This window comes from Pangasianodon hypophthalmus, chromosome 17, assembly GCF_027358585.1.
Source record: "Pangasianodon hypophthalmus isolate fPanHyp1 chromosome 17, fPanHyp1.pri, whole genome shotgun sequence".
Lineage (NCBI taxonomy): Eukaryota > Metazoa > Chordata > Actinopteri > Siluriformes > Pangasiidae > Pangasianodon > Pangasianodon hypophthalmus.
In genome coordinates, this window is record NC_069726.1 from 16,903,218 (window position 1) to 16,927,598 (window position 24,381).

A 24,381-nucleotide genomic window follows, 5' to 3' on the forward strand; every position below is an offset into this window, starting at 1 on the left:
TAGCTGCATTTAAATTGGATTGCCCGTACAAGTTTAAATCATTAAATCGGACAAGGTAGAGAAGAGTCATGTAAGTCTTCCATTTTAATCAGGCTCTGAGAGAAGTTCAAAATCCTTGAAGCAAGCTTTCAAATAAATTAGATGATGCAATTCTTTACCCTTCCCCTCGTTTGATGTATGCCTAAGGTCCTCCTAATTTTCAGGTAGATTATAAAAAGTCAGGCTTTCTAAAAGTTCATTTTGGACACTTATCAGAAGCACTTCTGATGAAGCATCAACCAATTACATTTACATTTACAGATTTAAGAAGAAGCCCTTATTCAGAGAGACTTACAGAATTGATTTTTGTAGTCTCTATCAAAAACAAATCCTAATGCTAGTTCACCAGGTCAGGTCCTAATAATATCATCAATCTAAAAGCCTGTTAGGGAAGTTGTAACTATTTAAAAGAAAGCACACAGGTCAAGGCTTTTTTTTTTTTTTTTTAAGTAAAGAAGAACTGAGTGCTAATTCAGTTGCTTGGTGACGCAGACTGTCTAAGCACATTTTATAAACCAACAACTATACATTGCTTTTTTTTATTTCTGTTTTTCTGTCAGTGGCGCTGTTCTGTAGAGGTGCTTGTCAGCAACAGTGGATCCAAATAATAAATGTGCTTAGAATTTTGGAGTCAGGGCAGTCTTGAGAGTCTAAAAGTGTAAAAGCTTTCATATTCGACAGTGTGGTATTGCATTTGATGTACAGAGCTTCAGATTGGACTTTTTGATATGGCTAAGAGGCTTTTCTCTGAGCAAATGTTTGGCCCTTGGCTGCTTGTGTCACGATCACTTAGACCCGTGGGTGAGGATGGGGAAGAGAACACGTCTAAGTGTGACTGCACCTCTGTCTCCACAGCAGCCTGGCTAAAGCAGTGACACTCATTATCTCCAGGCTCTTAAGCTCACGGCTGGACAGCTTGATAAATCACTTGCTATATTTGCCTTTGCCGTTATTAGGACACAAATCCAGGCGCTGTCAGATGGTTTGTCTCAGCATGTTTGCTGGTCAGCCTTTGATGGATGGGTTCAATAAATAAGAAGCAACCTCTAATCGTACATCACAGGGGGCGGGGCTTTGGGCCACAGTGCTTGTTCAGAGGAAGTGGCCAATCATTAAATGGAGGTGATTTGTCTGGGAGGAGCAGTGGGATGGGGATATAGTCATATCGGATGAAAGTGCAGATAGGGTATACATATACAAATAGACAGTCAGGTCCATAAGTATTTGGACAGTGACAGAGTTTTCGTAATTTTGCCTCTGTACACCACCACAATAGACTTGAAATGAAGCAATCAATTCCTAAACGGTTAATGCAATATTTTTGTTAAACTCCTTGAATTAAAGCTGAAAGACTACACTTCAATCATATCTTGATTGCTTCATTTCAAATCCATTGTGGTGGTTTACATAGGCAAAATTATGAAAATTGTGTCACTATCCAAATACTTATGGACCTGACTGTACAAATACACAACATAAATAAATATGGCGCTTTGACGCACTGTTCTAAATGTTAGGGTTTTGTAGCTTTCTACTGTGTTTGTGATGGTTTGTGTTAGCTGACTGCTAATTTGAGGTCTTCTCTTTAAATGCAGTGCGGGTTGTGCAATAGTCATGAAGCATTTGTGGAGCCTTCATGAAACATGGCTGAATAAAAAGTAGTGTTTCCTAATGACGAGCTGACCTTTTCTTGCCAAATGACCTGTCATCTAGCAGACTGAATACAAAGTAGTCTCCTATGAAGAAAGGCCATGCATATTCTCTGTCCTTTTAGAATATGATTTTTAGTACCATGTCAGTGAATAAAGCAGTAATTAGTCTGGCTTGGAAAATGAATAAGAAAATCTTTGATTTCTTGAAAGATTCTGCCTTGATCATGAGCATAATAAGACTTATGCATAAATGTTTTTAAATCAAAAAGTTCAACATGGGTTATGTTTCTGATAAAAAAAAAATAGCTAGGGCTGTCAGATACCTTTTAAAAATAACATTATAAAGCCAATATTAATGAACCTCTAATGCTATACTTCTGGAGACAGAACTAGCAATAGCAGTAGTGCTACACTGGACATTTCTATCACACAAACAGCAGAAGGTGAAAATTGTGTCACTTTCTTAAGCAAAGAAAATCCTGAGGATCTTAGAATTTTATCCCACAATTACAGAACCTGAAACTATAATAGTTTTTTTCTGTGCTGATATTTAGGTTGATTTTATATTTCATAGACTATATCTCTATTATTTTCCACTTGCAGGATTTTCACACAGTAATACCCTGTGTGTATTATTTTATTATTTTATACACTGTGTGTATTATTATATTTGGCATCATTATGCCAAATTTTAGCATTTATAGTGTATGTGCTGTATGCTCACTTCATAGGGTATTATTACGATGTGCACAACATGCCGTATAGAACACCTTTTGAGACTGAGCTAAATAAAAAAAGAACAGTTTTAAGAACTATACCATCTTTCTGTTTTGCATCTGCTTAGAAAATGTATACATCATTTTACTATGTGAAAATAAGGTACATCATAAATGAATGCATTTATTCAGAGCTAACTTTTGACCTCAAATGTCATGATCAGTTTAGTTGGGCAACAAGTGTATCTTAACTCTCAGAAAATATTTTACTAGCTTTCATTCCTATTTGCTCAAATGATAAGACTCCTTCAGCCAAAAAAATATAGAATATGTGTGTGTTTCAAAAGAGTTATGTTATAAGACTGAAACTAAAGCATGGGAACATTGTACTGTGGAATATGTATTTATTTATTTTTTTTTATTTTTATTAAGAAAATTTGAACATTCAAAAAATGGCATATGTAGTGGAAATATATTAAATCTAGTGAGTTTCATGATGCATAAATATTGTATGAAGATACAGCAAGTGGGTATATTGGGCGAAAAACTCATAATATAGCCTATAGAAATCAAAACTCAGGATGCATATCAAATAACTTTTTTTAATTGTATTATGGCATACTGATGTGAAACTGAATTTAATTCTGAGGGCTGTAGAGATTACCACTTCTAGTAATTAGTGAGGTTATTTGATAATTATTGTAATGGTTAGATGAATGATACATAATGATCCAGGAATTCCACATGGTGCGTACAGCACATATATTTCATGCACATAATGTCCTTAGCAGCACTGATGCACTCTCATACTTACTTACAAACAGATAATTAACGCTGCTTCTCTCCATCACCTCTCATCTGCTGTGTACAGTGCTGTACATCTGTTATCTTCTATCAGAGAGACAAGCAGTCCGATGACACTCCCTTGCAGCTCTATTCACATGGACCATTCTTCTTCTTCTCCTTCTTCTCCTTCTTCTTCTTCTTCTCCTTCTTCTTCTTCTCCTTCTTTGTCTTTTCCCTTTATTTTTCCTCGTGCAGGTGACTTCTATTCCCTTCTCTCCAAACTCCTAGGGGAGAGGGAGGACATTGTCCATGTGCATAAGTATAACCCCACGGAGGCCCATGCGGATCTGGTGGCCGAAATCGATAGCATAATGCAAAAGAAAGACCTGGGCTGGCGCGGGCCCAGGCTAGGCTACGCGCACAGAGACGGTGCAGTTCTGGTGAGGGACAGAGTGCACAAGTTTCACCAGTTAGAGTCCACTGTCAGGCCTCTGGGGACCAAGACTGTACCTGCCAGACTGCCAGGCTCAGGGGTGGCAATGGCCAAAAAACAAGGTGGGTCTTGGTGTCGGTTTACACGAAACAAAACAAAACAAAACAAAACCAAAAAAAAAACAGGGCATGGTGTTGTCTCTCTCGGTCGCAAGTCCATGTGAATGCTTTTCTTTTGACACCCATGCCTTCCCATCTCATTACTGTCATTTATCTTTGGTTTTGAGGGCATGACTGCAGACATCATGTAGGTTTGCAGTATGTGGTGTAATGTATTAACTGGGAACAAAAGAGTTGGCTGACTGGAAATGATTTTCTTTTGGACCTGCAGTGCTGTGTCATCACATTACAGACATTAATCTTAGTGGGAAAATCCTGAGATTGTGAGGTTGTTCTGAAAAATCTGGGCCATGTCCATAGGCTTTGTCACTGTTTTTTTTTTTTTGCTTTTCTTTTTTTGGCAAGTGGGAAAAGGAACAGAAATGGCAGAGCTCTGAGGCAAAAAATAGCAGTGGCATTTTAATGTGAGGCAGCACATGTCATTTCTCATATTCAGATTATTAAAGGTGCCTATATGAGCAGTGTTACTGTTTGCAAAGTCCGACTTTCCTCTCTCTTGTTCTCTGTGTTAGGAGGTCCTTGACTCACTTTCCTTCATCAGACATTTTTCTTTTTTCACCTCTGAAAATGTGTGTTTTATGTGCAACTTTTTGACAGTTCCATTCAGGCAGAGCCATTTTACATCAATATCTGGTGTTCAGTAGCAATTGCATCTGCATTAATTTTCTGTTGGTACAATCCATGATTCTTTCGAGTGCAGAGTCCGGACTCTCGACATCAAATTCCCTGCAGTGTCACTGTGTGTCTATTGGATCGTTGTCAAGGTGTTATTGATCAGCCCATGGGATCTAATTGCAAATCCAGAAGTGGGGGGAAGGAATGAAATTTCATGCGATTGCTTGTAACAGTTTGGAGGAGAAGCTGCATTGTGTATTCTAACTCCAGTGACTGTAATTGCTGTTCCTATCCACGTCTTGCTGGGAAAAAAAAATCATGAAGGCAGCTTGTTTTGTTTTTGTGCCCTTGACTTTAGCACAAAGCTGAGAGAAGAGCAGCTGGCAGGAATACATACAAATTAGAGAGAGATTGTGTATAGCAGTTTGTAGTATGTATGTGAACATATATGTATGTCAGTTTTAGATCCAGAAGAAAAGACTACACTTGGACGGATGGCACACATTTGTGTCTCTGCAAATTGCTTTGGACAGGACCTCAGATTTGTTGCACCTATCTCATGGCCATGCATCATCTGAGTCATATATATTTTATGTCACCTACATCCATAAGACCCCTGTCTTTCCCCATTTGATAAATTTGTGACTCTGTAGTACAATCAAAACCATCTTTACCACAGACTGAGCACTGTAAATCATATTTATTGGTATTGCTTATGCTGTTTTTTTTTTGCCAAGCAAAAAGCCTCATCAGCCACATCAGAGCATCTTCACTTCATTTCTGTGCATGTATGAGTGTGTGGGCAAGAGACCGTGTTTATTAATCATGAAGCTGGTTTGAAATAGGCATTGTTATTGTTTTTGGCTCACAGTGATTTCACACTCCATTACTATTTCATGTCATTCATAGTAATATAAAGCCACTGGGTAGCCAGAAGAAGTGCAGTACAGGGAAACAGCCTGTGATGAAATATCTTAAATTGTTCTGGCCTTTTGAACTGAAATTTCTTGTGTAATTTATCTTTTCTTTTTTTTTTTTTTAAATTATGGCCTTATTTGTTATGTTAACATTTTCAGGGAAAAAAAAAAAGATAAAAGAAAAACAGATATTTTTCTGTTACTTTGGTGCAGTCTGAACCTTATTTATAGTGCCTTTTATCTTTTATTATTTTTTTTAAATAAAGAATTCCCATGGTATTTTTTCCCCATCTGTTTATCTGTGCAAAGTAGTCTTATATGGCCATGTCATCTAGTTACAATTTCTTTTCGTTTTTGTTTGAGCTCCTATATTTATCCGCTTAAACACCCAGGGCCCGTTATTTGGTCCAGATTCATATTTCTCACTAGAGGTGGGCAATATGACAAAAGAAAAGCATATAACAGTACTTGAAGACATTTCTACTATACATGATAAACAGTATGTATCATGATATAATGGTTTGTTGAACTGCCAGCAAAACAGGAAGAAAAACTGAAAATCTATGAAAAGAAATGATTTTCAGTTTTCGTTTTGATGATAATTTGATTTAGTGTCTAGAAAAATAAATGATTTTTAAAAAAATTACATTTAATTTTTTTTTTATTTACAGATTCACTATTTAGCAAGAAGGGGAAAAAGCTGTAAATATTTTAAGACTACGGTTTTAAAGATTCCAGATTTTACTATTGTACTATTAAAATTACTATTAAGACAATTAAGGTTTTACTATTAAATTAGCTGCTATTTTTGTTTGTAATTGTTGTTAAAAATGAATTTTAAAAATTACATAATTTCACTGTATCATTATATATCATTATATTGCACAGCCCTATTCCTCACTCTTGTAACCCTTTTCTATTAATTTCACTGTAGTTACTGAATAATTAATAGTAGTTACTTAATAACATGCTTTAAGATTAATAACTGAATAAAGGGTTAACTTCATTGTGTCATCATACATCATTAGCGCTAAGCCCTAAACACTCAGCAGTGTAGGAAAGCATAAAAAAATTTAAATTAGCAGCTAATCCCTCAGTAGACCTCAGTGTGAATGTGGCGAGGCCTTGTGAATGCATTTACACCTTTATTTGAATCTGATGCCTCATGCCTTCTCCATTGCTCTCTCAGGCGTGTGCTGGGCTTGATGACTGCCTGCCATCCAGCAAACATTTCTGAACGATAACGATACACAAGTCGCTTTGATTTTCAGACGCACTGAATCAGACCCAAGTTAACAGATTGCCGGATTGCATTACAGCGTTAAATGAAGCTTGAGACGCAAACAGCACAGCTCAGTGTTCAGATCAGGCAATCAGCAGGTTTCTCCTCTGTTACATTACACCATTGTGATCACGCCGCCATATGCCATCGTCTAATTTGTTCAGTCATGACGGGCTTTATTTAAAGGTTGCTCATGTATGTATGTGTGTATGTATGTGTGTGGATGTTTAGGGACCCATCTGGAGGAGGTGACTAGCTGGCCGGAGGTGGCGCTTCAGCTGGGTCAGGTGTCCGGTCTGGCTCTGGACTCTGATGAAAACCTGGTTATCTTCCACAGAGGGGATCACAGATGGGGAGTCAAGTAAGTACTGAAACCTACACAGGGACTTGCATTCACACTATAAACAAGGCTTGAAATGGACACCCGCCCACCTGCCGGAAAAGTGTCACTGCGGGTAACTGTTAATGTACCGGCAGGAAACCTTACAGTGCTTTTCAAACTAAAAACAAAAAAAATGTGCATTATATAGTGTATATACAGCATGTAGCATGTCTGCGCAGCCTTGGGCATTTTCTTTACTCATTTTGACTCGTCTCTTGTGCATAAAGAGTAGTTGATGTAAAAACACCAGGGTGTGTCTGTAACGTAAAAATGCTGCCTACTTAAGCAGGACAGCACAGAGTCATGTGCGAATCAAGTGTTTGCAAAAAGTGCTACCTTCTGAGATCCCTTCCTCCCTTCTTTTCTGATGGCAGCATGTATCCGTGGTTGTCCTACATATCCCATAATCCTGTGTGTCAGGCAGTATAGGCGGCAGCCAGGCTGGCTATAAAAATGGCGTTGGAAAAATCCAGGGAAAGGGAGCAGTTTGTGGACAAACAAGTTGTTTAAAACTGTTTGTTTTAAGATTTAATTCCTGACTAGAAATAGCTTGTGTATTCACGCATTATTCTCTCTATTTCCCCCAACGGTAATGAATTCCAGCTTGTTGACTGTCTGTTAATTTTGAAAAAAACATCTATTCGCAGTTATATAAGAAATAAAACACGGCCAGGATGTGAAGTTAAAAAAATCATCAATGATAGAGTTGTTTATTATTTAGCAGCACACCCCAAAGTTTTACTCCTGTTTTACTGCAGCTATTTCCCAGCGCTATTTTTTTAAATTTAGTCAAGAACTACATGTTTTTATACATTTATAGTTACGTTTAGTGTTGTGGAACATCCAAAAAAACAAGTTAGTTCCTGTTATCACTTACGTTATATTAGCATCAACCTCTTTTTTCCTCTAACTATTGAAGTTAATAGGACTGTGTCTAAAAATTTAAAGGAGCGGCTTTACCTCTGACTGTTACAAAGTGCTGACATTGGAGACTCCTTTCAAAAATGTTAAAAATAATTCTCCTTACTGAAAACTTCACCATTCAACTGCAGAAGAATTACAGTTAGTAGTTATTTCTATAGAAGAAATTTTTGGAATGAGGACATTAATATAAACCTTTATAGAAAAAAAGGGGGGCAAAAAAGCTGTTATAGAAAATTAATCAACAATGTCTGACCAATCAGAATTGAGAATTCGATGCACAGTAATATAATTAAGATTTACAAAGTTTTAATACAGAATCATAACAAATTGCCTAGAGTTATGTTTCCGAAATCCAGTTTCTGGTCTGTTCTCCCTTAGACAGTTTGGTGTTTTCTGTTCTAAAACACATGGTTTAAAACATCAGTAATCAGTAACAATCAGATCACGTGTGCTGGAGTGGACACTAAATTGTTCAGTGTGGCATTCAGGAACTGGGACTGGGAAACACTGGTTTATACTTCCCTTTGTTTTCCTGATCTTTAAGATTGAGCCATATATTGTTGGATTGTCTAGAAGAAGGCCATTTATGTCTCTACACAAAGATTGCCTGCTTTACATTTCATATCCTAAATCCTCAGATATTTACGCGTTGTAGATGTACATCTTGAAAAATAAGTACATAGCCATCTTTTAAATGTATATTCACAGATGAATTGGAGCATTTTACCATGAATTCTCAAATCACTTTTAAAAAAGAAGCATGACACTCTGCCTGTGCATGGCTGTGACGAAGTCATTGCTGCCTGCTGTGTGCTGTGTCTTTCGCTGTGAGTCTATTCGCTCAAAGGCCATTTGCAATGTGTGAGGGACAAACAGAGGTGCTGTTTTGTTCCTGAAGTCATTAAAGTTGCTCAAGGACTGCCTCCCTGACTAAGGTGCCATCAGGCCAATGCCAGCTCTAGTCACGTCTGGCTAGCTAATCCACAAAGCTCCGCTGGGATCCCTCGTCATTAGTGTGAACAGAGCTGTGTGTGGAGCGAGTGATGAATGGAGGCTGATACCCACTCATAATCTTCTCATTATTTAGCTGGGCGTGTCTGCATCGAGTGCTTCTTCATGTCTTCCCATTGCATGAGAGGGCTGAAAATAAGAAGGTTTGTGGTTTATGTGATGTGATCAGTGTCATAATGGTACTTAATGGTATCAGATAATACTTAAACATAGCAAAGCAAGTCCTTTTGTAATCATAGCATGCACTGAAGACTATCAGTGCTGGTATATATTTAAGCCATTGCTGCCATTGCTTGTTAGTAAATAAATGCATTATTTCTTGACAGTGATACCATCCCTAATGTGTTAAAACTCCTGATATGAAAGAAGGATCTTGAAAGTCAAGTCTGTAGGAGAGACTTGACATTGACTTAACCTAAACACTTTTATTTATTTATTCTTTGGAGTCTTTGTTATAGGTACTGTCAGAATTATTGGCACCTCTCATGAAAATTAGCAAAAATGTAAACTAGCATTAACATATACACAGTCAACACCAGAATTATTGGCTCTCATTTTTATTTCATTCTCATAAAATAATTATACAGTTTTATATATAGTAGTATAATATAAAGTATAGTTTTAAGATACTAAGATATGTTTTTTTTCCTTTTTTATTTTTTTATGAGAATGAAATAAAAATGAGAGCCAATAATTCTGGTGTTGACTGTGTGTATGTGCTAATTTAACAGAGCTTAAGTTCAACACAATTTAACGTTTGGGAAATATCAAATATTGAGTTTTACTTTATTATGTAACTTTTGAAACAAGATTAGATTAGAAATATACCCACTGTAAACCTCTGTTATCTATTTCATTTCCTAATTCTACACACTCATTCACTGCACACTTGCTCTAGAATAGCAGGGGAGGAATGCTGACCATAGCTAACAGGGTGAACTAGGAGAGACCATTAATTACCCTACTTATCTGCCCCAGATAATTTCCGCAGAGCCCCAGCATTAAAGCAGTACTGTGTAGCTTGTGGATAAGGGATAAGGAGCCATTTTGGTAGCAGGCATGAAGAAATGTTGCACAGTCTGAGCTGCCTTGGCCTCTGTGCTCCTGGGCCGACCCTGCTGGCTTCCTACTAACCAATTGAGAGAGATGGAGAGGTTGTGGGGGTGGAAATGATTGGAAAATGGAAGGAGAGCGAAAGATGGAGAGAAATGCAGAGAGTAGAATTAATGAGCTGGGTCTCAAGGTGGGGAAGGGCAGCCCTGTTAAATCCATTCATCCTCTGCCCTGAGCCGCTCCACATCTTGTTTCAGACTTGGGCTCAAATTTATCATCAGGGAAAAGCAGGCACAGAGGATTCCCTGCAGAAATACAGAACGGAGAGTGCTTTTGTTGTCTATGCAAGATAGTTAGATGAAGGAGTGATGGCTCGTCTGTTCCTCGCTGAGTTGTTGGCAGGAATATTTGTTATGCATAACAGGTTGTTACATTAGGAAGTCTGCAGGGAGGTTACAGGCAGGGATTGTGATGGATCAAACACACTCTCTCTATGCATGAAGATACAAATGAGATCGTTATTAGAGTTCCTGTAGGCTCTCTTTACTCTCAGACTTTTGTCCTGTTTAATTTACACCTATCAAATAAAAGCTTTTGCTTTCTCATTGGCCCTAAAGCTGGAATTGTTTCCTTGTGGCTCTTCTTTTTTCTGATCTTTGTTTCAAGGGAAAACACACATTTTTTTCTAATTACCTCCCCAGAAAGATAACAGTGTATTTTGGATAATACACTAATAAATATCTTGAGTCTAATCCTGCTTGGTTTCTGTGTTGCTAAGATTTTGTCTTACTCATGTCTTTTTTATATTCATACATTATGGGATGGTTTTTATAGAAGCGTTGATGGACTGCTTTTCTTTGGCAGCTCTTTTGACAATGACGCGTTGTACCAGCAGAAGTCCCTCGGCCCCATTCAACAGTCCACCATCTTGGTGGTGGATCCAGTCAAAGGCAATGTGCTCAAGGCCTCAGGGAGAAACCTGTAAGTGCCAATGTGTCATTTATTGCTTGCTTTATTTCGTATTTGGTTATATTGTTGTTGCTGATGTGTTTGTCTGGTTTTGAACAGGTTTTATATGCCACATGGTATCACAACTGATAAGGACAATAATTATTGGGTGACAGATGTAGCTCTTCATGAGGTAAGGGTTTTCAGTGAGCTGGCTTGTCTTTGTCCCAATTTTAAAATAGCTTGTTATATTGTTGATATCCTGATTCACCAATATTCAGGTCAAAATGAATTGGCCACTACAGTATATTAAACGATTGTCACTAATAATGATTTTAAGGATCTAAAACTTCTGATAACTAATAATATAGGCTAATATAATTTTATATTGTCACAAATTAAGCAGACATTAGTAGTTTTAGCTAAATTATTAATCAGGCTTTTATCAGATTTATATGTAAAATTTTTTAAAGGTCAGACAACAGAATTTCTACACCACCTTAAAATCTATAAAAGCTTTAAATTCGTCTGTAAAAATGAGATAAGCGTGATAGAAAAGTGCTTTTTTGCATGAATTGCAGTATGATGTAGAATAAATACAAGAGACAAAAATATAGTTTATAGTACTAATACGATGTTATGCAAATAAGAATTCAAATAAATACATCACTGTCATCAAGTTGTCAGACTTAATAGAACTCCTCACTTGAGTCAATATTGCACAAGAAAAACAGACTTACTGTAAGTTCAAGATCAGAATTGTGCATAGCTTAGACATGCCGCTGTTTTTGGCAAATCTCATTCCCGTGTGCAAATAGTGCTTAACTGTCCAAGCAGCATGTACATCTGTATGTATAATTTCAGTACAAACTCCTCACTATGAGACCATCACAAATATCATGGATTCCTATAAATATTAGCCCTTGCTAATATTGACACTCCCAGTAGCAAGTAGCTAATTATTTGTAAAAGTCTATTTTTCCATTCGGTCTTTTGTTTTTCTTCATTAATTAATTTATTATAGTGGACAATCCAATAGTTTTTTTTTTTTTTTTGTAGGATTTTTAAAAATTGTGGTGCTGTTGTTTGGCTGGAAAAAAAAAGTTTCATATGGTCTATATGGTCTATCATTTAAAATTTTGTAGTATATTAATATTTTTGACATATTGTGATGCTCACCCTTAGCCAGTGCTCTGCAGTATATTGTGTGATTACTCAGAATGGCATCATATTCATGAATGTGGTTGTTCAGTAGAAATTTTTAATACCAGCTGATTTTTATCAACCAACCTATATATCAAGTGAGCTCTGAAAAGATAACTCATTCTAGCTCTGTCTGTTTCACAGTGCAGGAGTTTTGCATTAAAATGCTTGTGTTGATAAGCCATCTGTTGTTATGATTTCCTGCTGCCGTAGGTGTTCAAAATTAGCAGCGATGGTAAAGAGAAGCCGCTGCTGGTTCTGGGAGAGGCTTTTGTGCCAGGCTCTGACAAGAGCCATTTCTGCCAGCCTACTGACGTCGCCGTGGACCCGGATACTGGCAACATTTACGTGTCTGACGGCTACTGCAATACCAGGATTCTCACATTCTCACCAGAGGGCAAATATCTGTCCCACTGGGGAGCAGGTACACACCCTGCCACTCAAACACTGCTATTATTGTGTACATGACTCATGGAAGTCATTACACTCACCTTTAGAAGAGAACACAAAAGAGAGCGTAAAGCACAATATATGCAGGTTATGTGATACAAAATGGTGTGATGTGTGATATTAGATATGTTAATATATATATATTTTCTTTTCTCTTTAGTTAGGAGGATTGTCTGGTCCTGACAATTTTTGTTTTTGCATCCTTTTATAGTGATTTTAAAGTTGATGTTCAGTAGGTTTAGGTAGTGTGATACTACAGTATTGCACATTATTAGTTGCAGGTTTTCAGTGGAGCATCTCTTGCTTGTTATAGATAACTGTATTCTTTGTTGTTCTTGTGTATGTTGCTGCAGGTTCACTGGACCGGCGGAGGCGTGTGCCCTTCCAGATCCCCCATAGCCTGGCCTTTGCAGCGGATAAGCGCGAGCTGCTGGTGGCTGACCGGGAGAACGGACGTGTGCAGTGCTTCATGGCCGACACGGGCGAGTTTGTGAAGGAGATCAAGAAAGATGAGTTTGGAGGGGAAGTATTCGCCGTCTCCTACTCACCTGCACAAGGTAATCACAATATTCATTACACGCACTCACATCCAGGACACTGTGCTGTAGGAAGCTGGTGTGGTCTCATTGTGATAGAATGAGTGCCTGGTCTGAAACCCCTGCTATAAATAAACAGGAATGCACTGATCTTATATAGAGTATCCGTATTGGACTGAAATTGGCTTACCATGTTGTCCCTCCTGATCCACTGTCGTATGTTTATACATGACAGATGTAATGTTCACTGATGGACATCCTGATTTTACCCAGTGTAAAAAAAAAAAAAGGGGGGGGGGTGAAAGGACGTGCTTAAGCAGAACTGTTAATTACACATGTAACTTGAGCCTTAGTTACTACACATTTGGATGTATAAAACGTGTTCAAACGTCACACTTGCAAAAGCAAGTGGAAGCTGATTTATTAATGTGATCCACAAAGGGATGTGTCTTTCACATATGCAGAATTGTAGGTCTTGTCCATTTTGTGGGTTTGCCATAAAGAGTATGCAATTTGAGGTATTTCTACCTTTAAAAAAGGCAGAACACAAGGTGGAATCTATATAAATAGATTAATTTGACTGCAGCAGTGTGATTTTACTAAGACTGAAAGTCACTACTGCATGTTTAAATTAATACCACCAAAGGGCAGGTGTTAAATTTGCAAAACTCATCTTCCACTATTTGGAGAAAGAACCATTATCCAGGTTTCTCAAAAACACATTGTGCTATCTTAAAGTAATAAGAAGGTTTCTTGAAATAGATTTATTACTGCAATAAAGTTGGTATCATATTTGATATTCGTCTCAGTTTTGTACCTCTGATGTCAAACGCATTCAACTAGAGGCATTAACAAACAGAACACATGCCCATATCTACACCCTTTTTATATTTTTTTCTTTTTTTCGTTGTTGTTTTTTTTTTTTTATAGTGTCTCACTGCCTTTAATTGAGCCCTTAATGTCTCCTAGCATGCTATCAAACGTAGCTATTATTTTTAACTAGCAAGGTAAAGTAAACTTGTTAGCTGGTTAATGTTAGCACAATGCTGGATAGCTAACTAGCTTAGTTAATGTCACTGAATTGACAAAATGATAGAAGTTTACTCTTAAGTTTAGCACTTGGAGATATCATTCTGAGTGTGTTAATCTTGCCAGCTGATCCAGAAACATTGTTCTGTGAGCATTTATTTTGATAATAAGCAGTAAGGGTAGTGTTATGGAACTAGATATGAGTTCTGCACATATTATGTGTTGATCAGATAAGAGCCGATTTTTCTATAACTTTGTTACTGTCTTTATTGTTAAAATGTGTTTGTGCTGAGTCAGTAGAGAGAACAGCACAACATTTATGGAAGAAGATGTATGGCACTCACATATATACTGTATGCACTACGAGTTGCCATTTTATTGTGAACTAGATAGATACTTAATAATCAAGCAAAATCTTACCTGAATAAAACGGCAAAGGAACCTTTTCACACATTACAAAGATTATTGAATTAAGTAAGGAAAAATCAGTATTGAAACTGTATTGGGATCTGGATGATGCTGAGATCTCTAATATTGGTATTGAAAATGAACAAAATATCAGTGCATTCCTATAAATACCACAACCGTGGGATGAAAAATGGTTGCACTTTGACCAGGCAGTTTTGTTCTGCTTACAAAAAGTGGATTATTTAAATTTTAAAGCCACTGAATTACAAAGCATAAATCACTGCCACTTTAAAGCCATCGCATAACGGAGCATATTGTTCCGACCTCAAAGGGTTCAGAGAAAGCAATATGAGGCTATGAATAAAACACAACCAACCCAGATGAAACACAAAACCCGCATGGAATTATATTATTTATTTACTTTTCTTTCCTGTGTCAACTTGAAGGAAATCATATTTAAGCTTTACAATAAGATTAACGGCAGTGGCTTCAGGGTGAGCTGTATGCATAAAGCTGGAAAATAAAACCCTGTCAAATGAATAAAACACAATTAGCCAACCAAACTCCCTAAACATAAGGAATAAACAATAAAATGAAATAAAGATCCTCTATCTCCTATATGTGGACCCTATTTCTATCGTTAATAAATTATGTATGAACCAAAGTTTAGCCAGCAGAGAAAGAATTAGGATTGTATGGTGTAGGTATGGACTGGTACTTTGGTATTGGTCCAAAACAGTCCTGACCTTTTCCTTTTTGAGAATCGATTCTTTCATAAAATATTGATACCAGAATTTTCCTCTATCAATTTTTGATGTTTATTGAAAGTTACCACTCTGCTTCTCATACATACAAGCATAATATACACCCACTCTCACTCACTGAATTAAAAATTGTGATAAATGTCGAAAGGATGTACAATGTACAGTGGTGGGTGTAGTTTTCTTTTTTTTTTTTTTTTTTTTTTTTTTCTTCCTTCAAACCCCCCTTTTCCTGACATGAGGTGGCAAGGAGGGAGGACAAAAGGGTGTCACCAAGTAATTCAGATTGTGTGATTAAGGATTGCATTTCCTGAATATTTGATTTGTTTCTTTGTGCAAAATGAAAAAGCCACACAATTACCTTAATGTATAGGATTTCGTAGTTGATCTATACCTCCTAACACTAAAGGGATTTGTTCACTTCAGATGTCACTGTGGCTAAATGCTGGCAAACAGCCACCATCGGGTTTTGGTATAAAATAGGGTTAGTACAGGATATTAAGGTGTAAATACTGAACATGTTTAATATTTATGATTTGAAATCAGGACTGGATTGTGATTAAATCAGAGGGGTTGAGGGTGGATGTTACACAACCCCACATCACAGGATCATCTGGGAAGATCATGGTTTAAGTTTAAAATCAGGACACCTTTTGTGATTGTCGGGAGGAGCAGCTTGGGCTTTACATAAAAAGAGAGAAGAATACACACAAAACAGTGCACACAAGGACACAACTTTTCCCTCATGACCTCAATGAAAAAAATGAATAGATGGCATTGGTAACATGTCACAGATACTGTAAATTTCACAGTTTTGCATTTGTGTTTAAATAAATGGGTTAAAGGTTTTAAAATTAAAGGCGCCTTCAAGAATCTTTAAAGCAATATATGGAAATTAAATTCAAACTGCACTGAATGTGAATACTATGAAAAAACCTGTGACTACTCGTCGTGTATCAGTTCCACTCGACTGGCCCCCTTGTTTTAATATGCATAGTTGATTTGATCAACCAGCCTCTTTGGCAGCTCCTTTGATGATTAATGTACAAGCTGGATCAATATTTATGTGGGACTGTTTCTCAGACGGCGTGTCCTTCATGCTAATGTGCTGTTTCAGGTGGCTTAATCTACGTGGTGAATGGAGAATCAGCATACGGCCAGTCCGCCCCACTCCGAGGCTTCGTGCTCAATTATTCAACCAAGGAGATCCTGGATACATTTGCGCCAGACACACAGGTGCTCTTATATACACACACACACACACACACACACACACACACGCACACGCACACGTACATACACATGCACACAGTGGTTGACATGACTGCTACCCCACCTTACATAAAAAATCCTTATCCCTATACAAAGCATAGTGTATTTTTTACCTTCTTATGCAAACCTTGGTGTTATGATTGACTTTTATGCAGATGTAATATAAAAGCCTGCATGACTTTAGCATGATTTTTACCACTGTAAAATGAAATGATGAGATTATGGTGGTGACTTTCGCAATATTTTACATTCAGGTTCAAGCAATATTTTAACTGTGAGCAAGTATTACATCAGAAGAAGGTAATGCTTGTCTCATTCCTCTGTCTACTGGAAAATCAGTTTAAACTTTTTTCAAGCACTGCTGGTAAGGATGCTTTCTCACTTGGTGATTTATTTTTCTTTTTTCAGAAAAGGTTCTGGCCAAAGTGTTTGTGCTGAAGGCACACACACATTAACCATAACAACACTCTTACCAGTGCTGTCAGCTGTCTAACTAGTATAGCTTGCTATCTAGTTTAGATTTATTATTATTATTATTATTATTATTATTATTATTATTATTATTATTAGGCCAAGCACTGAAGGTGCGTAGGCACCCTATTGTTATTCTACCTTTTCTTCTTCTTCTTCTTCTTCTTCTCCTTCTTCTGGCTAGGTTGTCTATGGCAGCCCATAGAACCGTCTGGTAAAGAGTTGTGAAATTTGGCAAACTGGTTGGGGAGGGTCTAAGGAACATTCTGACCAAATTTGGGTCAAGTGCTGCCAATGCTCTAGCGCCACCATCGGGTCAAATTTTGGCCTAATTTGGAAGTGCGTTTATGGTAATAACTTTTGAACCATGTGTTCAAAATTAAAAAGCCACCTATGATTCCCAGGGTTCAAGACGAGTTCAACGCACCCTATGACGTCAATTTTTGCCCAATTAGATTTTCCACCATCTTGGATTTTGTCAAAAACTGTAGGAAGTTAGGCTGTATCTCAGCAACGACCTTGCACACTGACACAAATCTTGGTAGGTATCTTCAGGACCATGCCCTGAGGCTATACAACAAATTTTATGACAACGCCACTTACTGGTCAAAAGTTACAATAACATGCCAGAAATGCTTTCATCTAACTGCCATTTTGCAATCACGACCGAAGGTCAAAGTAGCAACAGACAACTCCACAGGTCACAGCAGTAGTGGCAGCTGCAGCAGCAGTGCCACCCTGCTGCCCATTTTTATCTAGACCTTTTCACCTACATTCAGAGAATACCACCACTGTCTGTGGTCAAGACATCATGAGTGAAACTACAAATCACTCTTGAATCCCTTTGCCTAAAGTTATGGCTCTGCTTTCCTGTGATTGCTTAGGCAACAGTTGTAGCGTGTCTGTGAATGTGCCGCTCACCAAGTCTGGGTGCTTGGCCCCCAAAAATGCCGCTTGCATAAGGATTAAATAAATATTGGTTTAGCTCATGGCGATGAGGAGGTTGCCTGCCTTTTCTGTAGCTATGAAATGAAAGAAAATTAACAGAAGAGGAGCTGCTTTTGTGAACTGATTCTATATAGCCACAGTTACAGTGCAACGTCACATCACATACTCATGAATGTCCCAAAAATTGTCAAGCCACTATTTTTTGTTATATTGCAATGTTGAGATATTGGCAATGACATATATTCAATTCAATATGTTGTAAATCCCCTCACATCCACTCACCAACAGGATTTTTCAACTGTGTTTTGCCCTCCGTGTTTGTTTTCCTCACATACACTGCAAATTGACAGTCATGTTTCTGAAAAGTCGAATTCAGAACTTCACTGAAACTAAAAGAGCATTTTTAAAAGCAGCTGGATTCCATTCAGCTCGCAGGGCTGCCTGTAGGATTACATGTAAAACATGTGCTGCTGGTGTGCTGGGGAGAGGAAAACACCAAATGTGAAAGCAGCCTAACAGTTTGTAGGTGCGTTAGATCTAATTTCTAACATTTGCTTAGAGAGTGACTGAACTGTAATCATGAGGCCATTATATGAACTCTGCAGTGGAGTGTGATGTGTGTGCGGGTATACAGGCATGTACATTCTGTGAAACGACCATGCACAGCTTTTCCCATGAACACATATTGATTAGTCTTTTTTGTTCTTGATTGATTGTTCTATCTGAAGTGAATCCATTTTCCAATCCTATTCAGATTGCTGTTGTCACATTTTGGGCAAAAAAACATTTTGAAGTGCACAGTAAAAGCATTTGCAAATGGAGCAAAGCAAGTATATATAGCACAATGCAAATGTTATCCATTAAGAGAGAATTAGAACAGAGAAATAGATGGATGTCGATGTCAAATTAAGAAACCTAAATTAAATTCTATTTAAAGCGATCCTAAAGCATCAGTTCAACCACACTGAGTTTGCTGGAGCGCCCACTGATCCAAAGCTGCCAGCAGATTTGAACTTGTAATGTATTTAGATATGAACGGTAGTAATGTAAATGTGTAATGCTGTCTTGTTACTTTTTCACTTCAGAGGGAGGGTTTAGAACTAAAACATTAGTGCTATATATTAAAATATGAACTGAATATTATGTGTGAAGGGAGAAGTCCTTGTCTTTCTCCAGAGGTTAATCCATGGATATTAAGTAAGGAATAATACATGATGTGCTGTTATAGGAAAATAGTCAACAACGCGGTGCCTTTACTGCCCTGAACTTCCAGCAGCACATCCCGAAATGTTTTATTCCTCTTATAGATCAGCAAATTGCCACTGCTAACAATTTCTTTAAAGTAAAGAATGACACTTCATACTTTTTATCCATTTATAGATAATGTTGAACATGCGAGAAACAAGTACCTGCTTTCACTTAGGTTAATAGCAGGTTAGGTTTTTAGTTATATTACAGAGAAAAAAAAAACAGTTCTGTCCTGAAGACTTTCTTGTGTCGGAAAGATTAGATACAATGTAGTACCAACAAAAACACTGGAGACTCCTTCCAAAAATGCTAAATCATCATCTCGTCATATCCCATCTCCTCTCTCATATCAACAATTACTCACATTTTAAAAAATCTTTGTGGTGCGTCCACGAAACTCCCCAAGTTGTTACTATAGAAATGTAACGTATTAGAATGAGTGCATTAATGTAAACTTGTGATTTGCCTTGCAGCCAGAACTACTGTCAGAGCTGCTATTATAGAAAAATCATCAGTACCTTTTGACTAATCATTTTTAATCACTTTTAATTCGAGAACTCCTCAGAGCCCTGGAATATGATGTGATAATTACTGTCTTGTGTGTGTCTTTTTATTTGGTTTAGAAATTCAAAATGCCTCATGACATTGTCGTTACTAAGGATGGAAGCGTCTTTGTTGGGGACGCCGCCTCAGACTCAGTTATAAAATTTGTCCCATCGGAAAGTAAGTTCAGAATTTCTTTCTGTATTAATTCTATCATAAATCTTAATCATTGTCCAAATCATCTAAATGTACTTGCAGTGAAAGGCCTTAAAATACAGAGGAGTGACATTTTTAAAAGATCTTGATTAATCTGACTGGTCCATTAAGGGAAATTACTTTTTATAATATTCCTGCTTTTCAAAATGTCTCTAAAATTCTAAGCACTTGACTCACATATGAAGTCTGGCCTCAGTGAGCAGTGTGGCTTAGACTAGTGTGTGATTTTGACTGATGTACACACATTACAGATTCTGCTTGTTGTCTAAGGAATTGCATTATGCCTCATACTTCATGCTGTACTTTACAACCTGATGTCAAGATGCCCTGCTGAGCTCTGTGGTGTTTTTCACCCTCACATGTCAATCATCTGCCCCTTTCCTTTCGTGTAATGGTGTAGCAAGGACATGGCTGCACATTCATAAGATTCTGAATACAGCCCTGAGATGACTCATAGCCAGGATCATGTTTTTTTAAACATTATTCAAAGCGAAAAACCCATCAGACCTTCACAGATTCAGCTTTTTATAAGCTCTCTTGATAGAAGGTAGCTTAATGGGCAGCTATTAAATGTCAGTTACAAAGTACAGTTAACTACAAAGAAAATGAGCCCTATTGTCCTTTTCTCTTTTCAGAAGCGGAGCACCGTTCTGTTAAAAAGGGTGGAATTGAGGTGCAGGAGATTGAAGGTACAATTTCTGTTTTGTTTACACATTTGTCTAAATGTCTGCTCGTGACACACTATTTGTCATGTTTGCTTCCTTCTTGTTGTTTTGGTTTCTATTTTTACTTTTGGGTCTTTCAGGTTATGGGTGAAGGAACAAACAAAATTTGTCGTGTTAGCTGACATTTTAGGCCGTCAAACTATACTTGTCCAGGCATGTAGAGAAAATGCCAGGCTCTCGAGGGCTGTTGCGAACACAGAAACTGCACTAAATATTTACTGAGGACTGAACCCTCCCTTTATGAGGCCTTAAATGAGCTTTAACATTTATGTTAACCAGAGAGCAGATATTTGCCTAATGATTACACAGGCCTAGGTTAACAATTTCATGTTTAAAGCAGCCTTTTCCCTGTAATCAAGTAAGGAATTGTTCTACTCTGTAATTAGATTTAATAGACAGCCATTGAGGTTGGTACCGTTTGGCAAATTTCCTTTATTAATCTCAGTGTAATAAGTGACATTTTCTAACATAATACTTGTGTGAGAAAGGAAAAGTGCTCCTGTCTTAAGGTTTAATTACCAACTTGCTTAGCTAGGAAACTCTCATTTCATATCAAAAGCCACTCAGTTTTGTTTGAACATCTAAATGACGCAAGTACAAATTTACCTTAATATACAGGGTGTCCCAAAAGTCTCCATACATAGGGGAAATTAACATTTTTCAGCAAAATATAACTTTATTTACAAAACATCCTCTACATGATTGCCATTTCTTTGTAAACACACTCATCTCTTACGGTCGTCTTTCTCACTCATGATGAACTCGCGTTAACACTTATATTATCCATGTAACTGCATGTCCATCGCAACCTTGCGACCGCTTCCCGATTCAGCCATGAGAATGATTTCAATACATTCTTCTTTTGTCAAAGGCATTCTTAAAGGCTGTCTGAAAAAAATATAATTAAACTAAGTAAGGAAGACAGTTTGTTAAAAAGTGTTGATTTCCCCATGTGTGGAGACTTTTGGGACACACTGTAGAACAAATTACATGTTCAAAGTTGAAAACACTCTTATTTTCAATGGTTTTCTTTAGAAACAGAGACGTTCGTGCAGGCCAAATTGAAGCCGATCCACAAGCAGATGGGCCACACCCCTGAAGTGACTATACAGAAACTACCCATGACTAAAGAGGAGGAGGCTGTGCCGGTTCAACAGACCAAAGCTACGGAGGAGAAGGAGAAAGACAAGGAGAATGAGAAGAAGAGTGCCACAACTCAGGGTCTGTCTCCTGCAGTCATCACCACTCTGCTCCTGCTTCTCCCCCTGGTGCTGGTCATCACCATCGGCATCTTCATCCGCTGGAAGAAGAGCAGGATGTATGGAGGTAACTACTTCACAGAGAGGATTTTTAGCCATAGCTTTAAAAGGCAACAAGGAATCCTTGAACTCGGTGTGATCATGCTGTTTTGTCTGTTGGTTACACTGCTTTTTGCTTTTAATTAATACTAATTTCAGCTCTATTAAATTGCCACGCTCCACTTTAATGTCAGTCTATTGATGTCACTTTTGTGTCATAGTCTGCCTGATAATGAGATTTTCCAGAACAAAATGATTAATTTAGGCTACAAGTGACTACTTTGATTGTCTCAAGCACTCAGTTACTTGATTTTTGGGTAATTTCAAATGTGGGTATTTACAACAGTTTGGCCAAGCAGAGGAAAGCTCATGTAACCCAATTTTTAGTGATCAGTGACCAGTGTAGTCACTTATTCTAGTGAAGTCACAACCTCAAAGTCCCTAAGCATCTACTCAGATAAAGTCCAATTCAAGTTCTGAATCCTTCATTTCAACTGGGATCCTTGTTTAAGGAATGGCAGTAAACTTTAGTGGTGGTGTTTAACATTATTTAATGTTAAAGAAGCATTATTTCAGCAGCCTATTCAAAATTTGAGTACTACATTACTGTCACGTAAGAGCCTCAGGGTGGAGTGGTCTAGTTTGAGATTGCATCTTGTAGTTAAACTGCTCTCTAGCCTCCACCAAAGACACAAACGACACTTGTTAGGAGTTAACAGATACACATGTCTATTACCACACTGCAGCAGCTGCTCCAGAGTCGGTGTCTGTATGCCTCATTAGATCTGCTTTTGATCTATCTCATTTTTTTCCCCACTTTTTAAGATGGCCATGAGGTGAAGCTGGAGCCATCAGGAACATCAGGAGGAATCTTGGGTAAACTCAGAGGTGGGTGGAGTATGCCATAAATAGCGATTAAAAAACCTGTCTCAGTATCTTGCTCTCTTCTGTTCTGTGCATACAAACACACACTTGATCAGTAAACTGCGGCTATGTGTTAGGGCTTGATCAGCCATAGTCACTATATACACAGCAAAGTCTGCATAGCTTAAGACTAGGGTAATGTTCTTCAAGCAAAGTTAAACCTTTAGATAGTAGGTTAAGTGAATCGGAGTTTTCTAACACATGCCAAAAACCAAAAGTCTACTGTCTCTTAGTTTTTGGAAATAGATTTTGGAAGGGCACGTATGACAGTGTGACAGTCCCTTGAAGAAAATTGCTGTTGTGGGTACATGTCATGAGCAAAATCATTTATGCTCATTTTAGTTTAGCTAAGAGGGTCTGTGCTGATGAGTCTGCAGCAATGCAGAGACATTAAAGACTCTGTTCTCAGTGACTAAGCACTAGGCAATAATTGGAAAGGGCCTGGCCCTTAAAAATGTACTGCAGATGGCACAGATCTGAAGCGGAAAAGCCCTGAAGGCACTTTTAAGATGGTGCTGAGAGATCCAGTGAAGGTAATTCATAACACTTTGCGAGCTGTCACTTTTTTTTAAATGGTAGGGTATCTTCCATAAATGACTTTCATATCAGATGGAACATTGAAATGAATAGATGGTTCACTAGCTGTAGCTTAAATAAAGTGGGGGGGGGGGAAGTAGGCAGAGAGGTATAATGAGACATTACAGGCATGTGTTAAGGTGTGAGCACAGGTTTATTCCTGCCTGCATGACCTCTTAGTGCATTGCAGTGCATAAAGACTTTCATGATATAAAGATATTCTAAATTGTGTATATGCATATAAACGTGTAGGAACCAATATATGATGAAGCTAAATTAGCATGCACTGTGTAGCTGGTCTGTAAACAACTTCATACAGCATTGCCTCGGGAAACTGCACACAGTCAGGGGTTTAAACGAAGAAAGAGTGTATATGCCCGTGGCAAATGCAGGATTAGTACAGCATCTCTAAGCAGTAAGCTACCTGTAACATCAGCGTCAATGTTATAGCACTGCAGCCCTTACTATAAAGACTTACTGAACGTTAGAAAAGCTCATCTTTTGAATTAGTGCTAAATCCTACATTGTTGAGATTATTGGATTATAATTTTTATAATTATTAAATAACAATTATTATAATATGTTTTTGAGAGAGACAACACTTAACCTCATTATTAGCTTATATTATTAGTTTTAACAGTGCGGTTGAGGTTGTGTTTTAACAGTGGGGTTGTGTTTAAATATAGGTGAAAATGAATATTTTCAATTGTTCATTAAATGACCTTTTATGTAACAGGCTTATTGGCTTCTGTGGGGGACATTTTTTTTCACTAAATACATGTTAACATTCACTACAGTCAGCTCCAGAATTGTGGCACGTCATTTTGTTAAAATTG

General features: G+C 37.7%; 1 protein-coding gene across 5 annotated transcripts in view; it reads left to right on the forward strand.

Moving 5' to 3' along the window:
- The window catches only part of pam (peptidylglycine alpha-amidating monooxygenase), a 74,446-nt gene that overhangs the window by 48,676 nt on the left and 1,389 nt on the right, over positions 1-24,381 (forward strand). For 4 of the 5 annotated variants that reach the window (XM_026941747.3, XM_034312523.2, XM_026941748.3 and 1 more), the window contains 11 exons: positions 3,449-3,748; positions 6,851-6,980; positions 10,854-10,970; positions 11,058-11,130; positions 12,354-12,564; positions 12,944-13,147; positions 16,442-16,560; positions 19,887-19,986; positions 20,658-20,711; positions 21,783-22,073; positions 22,871-22,933. In XM_026941747.3, coding sequence (XP_026797548.2) covers positions 3,449-3,748; positions 6,851-6,980; positions 10,854-10,970; positions 11,058-11,130; positions 12,354-12,564; positions 12,944-13,147; positions 16,442-16,560; positions 19,887-19,986; positions 20,658-20,711; positions 21,783-22,073; positions 22,871-22,933 — 1,662 coding nt within the window. The remainder of the gene's footprint in view (positions 1-3,448; positions 3,749-6,850; positions 6,981-10,853; positions 10,971-11,057; positions 11,131-12,353; positions 12,565-12,943; positions 13,148-16,441; positions 16,561-19,886; positions 19,987-20,657; positions 20,712-21,782; positions 22,074-22,870; positions 22,934-24,381) is intronic. The other variant, XM_026941750.3, reaches the window with a different exon arrangement.